Source organism: Anser brachyrhynchus, assembly GCF_964034855.1.
Source record: "Anser brachyrhynchus genome assembly, chromosome: 3".
NCBI lineage: Eukaryota > Metazoa > Chordata > Aves > Anseriformes > Anatidae > Anser > Anser brachyrhynchus.
Genome location: NC_137696.1, coordinates 49561227 through 49569284, shown reverse-complemented (window position 1 = coordinate 49569284; position 8058 = coordinate 49561227). Strand labels below are relative to the sequence as shown.

The 8058-nt window shown below is 36.8% G+C and overlaps 1 protein-coding gene across 1 annotated transcript in view; it reads right to left on the bottom strand.

The window, feature by feature from the left end:
- Positions 1-1211: 1211 nt before the first annotated feature.
- The window catches only part of THBS2 (thrombospondin 2), a 34153-nt gene continuing 27306 nt past the window's right edge, over positions 1212-8058 (bottom strand). The window contains exons 19-22 of the mRNA XM_080585626.1: positions 7375-7646; positions 6311-6408; positions 4290-4429; positions 1212-3617 (exon numbers count right to left, since the gene is read on the bottom strand). Of these exons, the coding sequence (XP_080441752.1) occupies positions 3610-3617; positions 4290-4429; positions 6311-6408; positions 7375-7646 (518 nt within the window). The 3' untranslated portion in view covers positions 1212-3609. The remainder of the gene's footprint in view (positions 3618-4289; positions 4430-6310; positions 6409-7374; positions 7647-8058) is intronic.

Here is an 8058-nt window from a genome sequence, read left to right as displayed (position 1 = left end):
CCTAGTATCACACAGAAGTCACTAACAGAACTGGAGCCCAGGTCTCCTCAGTGTCTCTCGTTGCAAGAAACCCAGCCTCTCTCCAGGGATTCCAGGCCTTCTTTCATAGTAATTCCTCTGGTAACAAGAAGAGCAGAGGCTGCCAAAATTTTTAAATATGTATTTTTTCCAAATTAGCCAAATGTTTTTGAACATTCTCAAAACCCTGTAGTTAGATCCTTGGAGAGAGGTCAGAGGACATACTGTTTTATGTGAACTCACTCATTCACAGTAGTATCTGGTTTTTCATCCTTCCTTCTCTGTTTTTCTTAAAGACGCTGTACTACTATGGCAGTTTGTTATGGTTTCACTTGTTTCTAATGGTTTTATTTCCCTGGGTCGTTTTGCAGGGTTTTGTTTGGTTGCCATGAAGGGCTTTTTTTTTTCTTCCTATGTTCTTTTCAAATCATTATGAAGTATTTATGCTCAAAACGCTGTCCTGATGACAGCCTTGTTCTCACAGATCCACACCAGACATTTAAAAGGAACTCTTGGAAACATGGATAACAGGATCTTGATCACTCTATTACCTGAACAATGTCAATCATTTCCATCCTTGCAGAATAAATAGAAGAGACCCATCTCTCAGTAAGCCTGGACATTTGTACTGCTTTAAAGGTTTCATCAAAAGTTGATGTTGAGGAGTACACAGCTTTCTGGTGCAGTAGTCTGAGTACTCTGGCTGTGTCACATTGGAACCACAAGCCAAAGAAAGCAAGTAACTGGGGTACTGGTCAGGCCAAGGAAAGTGAATAGCTGGGATATTTACAAGTGAGTATGACTTGAGTTCATACCTCAAAATCGGAATTTTGGCATGCTGGACATTCTGACTTTTCGTAATCCAATTCAAATTCCCCTCCCTGGGAGTAGTTCATATTGGTGGCAAAGATCTCTCATGCTAATACTTTTTTTCTTGTATCTTAATCCATTTGAATTGACACTAACCACTCATTCCTGAAATTCTCCAGCAGGAAGGCAATCCTTGCACACACAGACATATACCAACAACTGAATCGGGACTCACGGCAGAAGCGTTTGCAGAACTCGATCGTGTATGTGTTGAAACACGTTGGCCAAGATCCAATACAGAGTATGTGTATACAAGTCCAGCAAAAAAGAGAGAAGCAGGACCAACATTTCTCAGTCAGAATACCATAAATAAAACTTGGGAGAGTTTGCCAGATAAGGCTTTATGAGGAATGATGTCTTGTGTCAATAAGACTAGGAAACCTGTCGTTTACAACCTTAGAAGAAAGGAAGTGATTTGTAGCCCAGCAAGAAATTTTTTGGTTTGTTTGAAATGCAAGGCAAGAGGTTATTTAATTTAGGGCTTTGGGGAATGGAATATTTCCTTCAATAAACATTTTAACTATAAAAAAGGTAAAGAGAATTTTTTTTTATAAAACCTTTTTACAGTTTATTTCCTATCATTAATTTCTTAAAATATATATATATATAAATGAGGATCTGACTAAATGAATCAGGACGTTAAATGATAAAGTTCCGTCCATGTAAACAAATAAATAATTATTTACAATTTTTGGCAAAACAAAGTGAAATTTCATTGATCTCACTCTCTCACACACACACTTGCAAGGAAAAAAAATGAGAAAAATAAAAAACCATCATAAATAATTTACATAGAATAGGAAAATTATGATACAGTCCAAATATTAACATCTTCATCCCTACACTGATGTCTCTGTTCAAGAAAACAAAAAACCCTACACAGCCATTACAATCATTACATTTAATGAAGTAACCCTCCCTTCTGCTTGGGACTTGGGGATACAATTTGAAACACCAAAAGAAAGAAACTGAAACACACTTAAAAACCTCATGAAGAGGATTTGGAAAAAAAAAATGAAACAAACAAACAAAAAAGAATTGATAATATGACCAATATAAAATGTGCAATAAAGCCAGCAACTGTGGATTTCCTTCTAATGAATATAGCAATAAAATCTATTTCAAGGGAGAAAAAGTTGATTCAACATTTATCTCACTACGCCCTATAAGAAGGCAGAGATACTGTATTATTCCATTAGTAAACCCATCTATGAATAAAATTACACCAGCAAGTGTTCTTTTTGTGAACAAAGCCCATACAACTTAAAGAAAACAAAAACGAAATGTTAAACATGTTTATACTATTGTATATCTGAATAACTGTTGTATCTGTTTAGAATAAACACTGGTATCCCTTCAGCATTATTTTATAAAGTTCTATATACAGCAGACAGGTAAAAATACAAAATATTAAAGATAGGGTAACTGGATATATATTAAGGTTCCATTTATAAATTCCTTATTATTATTTATTTAACTTTAAAGCATACTTGAATATAACCCTTGCTTAAGTGTATACCATGCTTTGACGATATCTACATACTGTGATATGCTTTAAAAATAGCTTTAAAATATCATCCTTTGTAAATGTATTACTGATGCATTATATGACATGCTTTAAAATAAATTATCAGAGAAGGTAGCTTGGTGTGATAATCATAATAAATATTAACAAAATATTTATAAGTGGAACCTTAAGCTCTTACATTACCAAATTAAGTAACAGTGGCGTTGCCACCTTTTCAAAAACCCATATCAGGATTCAAGATGTCAAAGTGCGTTTTGCAGCAGAGGTGGGAAAGTGGTTCAGGTTAATTTTGCTCCACATGTTCATGGGATATTTTTTATTATGAGGGAATGCAAAATATAATGGAAATGGAATAACTAGCAATCATTTTATGAAAGTCAGACAATGGTGATAGTTTTGGACTTTTAAATTAGTCACTCTTCCCTTTCACATGGGAGTCTCTAGTTCAATTCTGTTTTGCCTGAATTAAGTCTCTGATAATAGACAATGCTTAGGTTGCAAATTTGACATTTCTACCAACTTTAATTCTAATGGGTGTTATTAAGAGCATCTTCATCAGCTAAAGGACATCTTATTGGATCAAGAAATCTTCATAATTGACCTTCATTTTATTCTCCAAAAGCTTTTTCATTGTTAGTATAAACACTGTTGGTGTGGCCCTCTGTTACTTGGCTACAGTTGGACCCAGAGATTTTCTCACTGAAGTCCAGCCCTGATCAGAGCAAGGAAGCATCAACCACACACCTAGAAAGTTATTTAAGCACTTTTTTCCTCATTTAAAGATAATGACTAATAATCATTATCTCCCCCCTTTTTCCATATATATATATATAAATACATTAAGTAATTACATTTTTGTATGTAAACGTCATTCCTTAAGAAAAGGCAAATAAACAAACAAATGTGGTTTGCTAAGTTTTCACTCTACAAAAGTGTTCTAACGTATCAATCTGCTTTTGCTTCAGTGGTGGGTCAGACGCTCGTGTTTAGGTTTCGTTAGTGCTGGCTGTGAGAAGGCACTTGGGTGAAGGGATGGCCGAGCCACTCCTGGCAGCATGGAGGTACCTGGTCAGTGGAGCCCATGGACAGAGAAGGAGGTACACAAAAACAGAAAATGGGAGTACCAGGATGTACTGAGGTGTCTAGGTTGCATAGCATTTACAGTACTTTGCTGGTAATGCAGCAACCATTGCTCAAGCATCTGAAAGAAATGGGGAAGAAAAGATGTTAACTCGTGGTTGATTTATTGGTTTAGAATTCAATCAGACAGGATTGAATGATACCTGTATAAGGTTGCAATGCTTCCCATTCTACATTTTCCTACATATGTGAGAACATTCACATAAAAATAGGCATCTACTTATATGTGCACACGAATATGCACCTATGTATATATTAAATATAAAAAAATCATATATAGAGAAAATGCTTTCCAAGGTTTTCCTATTTCAAAACATTTCAGAGGTGGCACAATACACAGACATGCTCATTAAGAATGTCTACTCTCTCCTTCGTGTCTCTTGGAAAGAGGGGTGATCCCGAAGTAGCTCTTTGCCCGCAGGACACACTGAAATAGCCTACAAAGGAAAGTGGATTTGCAGAGGGAATTCTAAGCGCATATCTCACTCAGATTTCTATCTCATTTTTTTCCAGGTGGGTTATATTAAACATCTGGGTTTTGTTATTCAAATTGAGATTACCACAGGGGCAAAGAGCATTCATGGCATTTCAACAAATCAAGGTTCACGACATGTTATGAGATTACAGATTGCTTTCAGTAACAAGAGGCTACTTTTCATTTCCATATTTCGTGCTTGCTCCATAGGTTGTATCAAAGGCATCAGCATTTTCCAGACATTTTCTGTTAACTAACCTCTGCATTCATATTTGAGATCAGAGAAATAGACCATCTCTTGAGAGAAGACAAAAAGACCCAATCGTCCACCAGCAAAGGTTGTATCATAGATTGGTCCAGAATCCACCATGACTTGCTTCCCTTCATAAACTAAAACTCTGTAAAGAACATAATATAAATTAGAAAAGGAGGATGATGGAGTGTCCAGTGCTAAGGGCTAGTAACAGCTTCCAAGAAGTGAATTCATTTTAACAAGTCACCAGATAACACAGCTTCATTGTAAAGATCACTCCTCAACTCTCTCTCACGCCCACATGGCTGGCAGCCATAATACATTAATCAAAAGTAGTGGAGCTGTTCTATAAGTAATTTTATGCGCACCATCTGCAAAAGATTTCCCAATTCTTTATTTAGAACAGTCAAGTCTCCTGGAATGAACTATGTCATGTACTATCATTCATTGATAAGACTCTGTCCCTGTGAACTCAGAGGTTAACACAAGACCTAGCCACATAGCTTTGCAAAGTCTTCTTTACAGCCATGTGAATGGCTGATTTACTTATCTCTAGGTGCAAGGGCCAAAATCAGAAATTGGAAAAACTGTCCCTTTAGATTCTAACAAAACATTAACTGGAGACATGCTAAATTTCAGTTTCAGATGTCTTAAGCTCCTAATGAAAGCTGGAAGGATTTGGACACAAACAGCTAGATTTATAAACTGGAAAAGGAGTCGGTTTTTTTTTTTTCTTTTTATCTTTTTTTCCCCTTGAGTGTCTCAGACACCCACCCTGGAGCCAACAGACCTCTTCATTTTTATTTTCTACCAGACAAGTTGCAGTTCCTTGATCTTAGATTATCCACTTCTCATGGGAGACCTTACAACAGGAACCTTAAGAACCTAAGGTTGTTAGGCTCTCAGTCTCTAAAAATAGCCAAACGTGAAGTGAGTCTACAGTTTTTTGATTACAGCAGAGACAAAAAAAAAAAAATGCAGATCTAATAATGTTAATATTAAATTGCTATTTCTGTACAAATAACATAGGTCCACAACTATACTATTGAAATAATTGCTTTTGTTTATTTAGTTCCTTTTAAAACACCCTAAAGAATGAAGGAATCTAATGTCCCAGACCATAGAATTTGTCACGGTAGACTAATCTAATGTGTTACCATATGAAATATGTTTTGTCTGACACTAAGGAAGCTACAGGCAACAGCAACATGAATGAAAAACTCAAGTTTCTTTTTGACCTCTATCAGCCAGTGCTTTGCACTGCAATCATTTGATGCATAAAGACTTATACATAGAAACTTTTTTTTTCCCCAAGAGACACACCAAGTAGTCTAACCAAATTTGTCCCCTTGTCTTTCACAGCCAAACTCCCCTACTCTTACTAAACACAAACCAGCAAGACCTTAAGATGTCAGACTCTGCCCCATGAAAAACATACTTACAGTTACAGTAGTTAGTACAAGATAAAATTGACATAAACAGTTAATGCTTATTCTTTGGAATATCAGATAAACAGCTGGGCTTTAAGGAAAGTAATATGCCATAGCTCCTTGCTATGTGCATTGCAGATGTGCTTATGGCTACTTCTGCAGTATCTTGTATAAGCCACTATTGGAGACAGGATGCTGAAGCAGACAGGAGGTTGGCCTACTTCCCTGTGGCAATTCTGATGTTTCTAATTAATTTCATTCATTCAAATTCCAGAGGCTATGGAAGAATCTCATGTTTTAATCTTGCTTTGAGTTTTGCTTAGGAATTTTTGGTCCCTTTACAGAAGAGCTATTGAGAAAGATTACTTTTTTTAATTTAAGAATATTTAACTGATGTAAATACTGAACCATCCTTACTAAATTAAATACACCTGAGTCATTCTAAATATAACAAAATGGTTCCCTAAATATTGAAATAAACTAATGTAAGTATTATCATTATGAAAACTAACAAAGAAACTGATGAAATAGCTGTTATATCAACAGAAACGGAAGTTATACTAATTCTAATATAGAGGCACAGAAATATTTCTTACTTTATTAGTCCTGTTTTAGGCCTATGAACCAAATGCCACCTGTATGCAGTATAATCTTTCCAGCCAATGTTCTTGGGATCATGCCACAAAGTACGCACCTACAGTAGGAATACAAATGCCGTATTAGAAACACTGCTTCAGAAGTGTACATCCACTACAGTAACTGTACATGCGGCTGCAGATCATTTGCTGCAGAGCATGAAACCAAAACCAGTGTTTAACATATGATGAAACCAAAACCAGTGTTTAACATATGATCAGCATACAATTTTTTCACTCTGTTCCTTTCTAGGGAGAGTAATGAAAATTCCTGTCTGTAACTATAGATCATTTATTTATCTGTCACTGAAGGCCATTACAGCATTGAATCTGACTTCCCTTATGCAGTCCTGCCCCTATTTGCATGTAGACACCCATGCTGAAAGATCTGATGCTGCTCTTCCTATCTGTATGAGTGGCTCCACTGAGTGAAACGGACTGCAGCTTGCACAGATGTTACTACCTGTGGCTTATTCCTTGAAAACTCTTGCACTCAGTTGAGGCCTCGCTCCTGCAAGAACTTCAAAGTGTGGAATTCCTATTCACGCACAAAGCCTCACTAACTTCTTTTCCAAAAGGCACAAGATTCTTCTGTGGCTGGGCCCTACTTGGAACAGGAGTGATTTTTTCTCTTTGTTTTCATTTCTTTTCTCTTTGGCTGTCACTGGTTGCTGAGGTCTAAACCAAGCATAATTCAAACGAGCTGGAATGCTGAAGGAACAAGTGCCAGTACAGAGGTCACAAAGGATTTGTGCAGAACTGAGATCTCTTACTCTTTTTTGGCCACACCACACCTTCCCTTTTACACATGTAATTTTTTCCATTCATGATTTTTATATGTGTAATGTTTTCTTTGAAACACAAGGCAAATGCTATTATTGACACTAATATTATGTGAACTGAAGAAAAGCTTGTAATCTTCTGCAACAATTGAGGTGTGAAAGAAAACTTATTTCCAGACACCTCCCTTCTTGTTAAAAGATTAATCAGGCATCATCACAGCCCTGAAGTTTTAAATCTCTCACCTGTCCAGGGGTGTTTCCGGTGTGCCAGAGAGCATTTCTCAAGTGTTCACCAGTACCAGTTGTTGAATTCACTACCTTGAGTGACACACCAGAATAGCCATAAGCCCTGGTGGGTTTGTCCTCCCAGTAGGTCTGAGTGACCTGCTTCCACATCAGAACATAAAACCGACTGCTGGACTGGTAGCCAAACACAAAGCCAGCATAGTCATCATCACGGTCTGTGTTAACATAAAATGTGCCACTGAAGTCAACAGAGCTGAACTCATCGTAACCTGGGAGATGACAAAAGACATAAACCACTGAATTACAGTGTTGGATTCATCCACCAACACCCAAGAGTCCCAACTTTAATCCTAAGCTTTGCTTTTTCCATTTCTTCACCTGTAAGAACAGAGGGTAATTACACTTGCCTACCTAACCTATCCTACAGAGGTTTCTAGAGAGAAATATGTTATTTACAAGGGGTAAAAGACAGCAGGCACTACACCTATGTAAGGTTTTTCTGCAGAATATTGCATGCGTGTTACAGCCAGTGACAAATTGAATGGTCAACAAAGGCAAACAGCATTGAGCTATTTTTAATTTGGGCATATACAACCAATGTTTCAGTCCCAACCTTGGAGCACCAAAAAGACATGTTTATCTACTTCATTTTTCCTCGATCACTAGATCACTGGTTGTTTA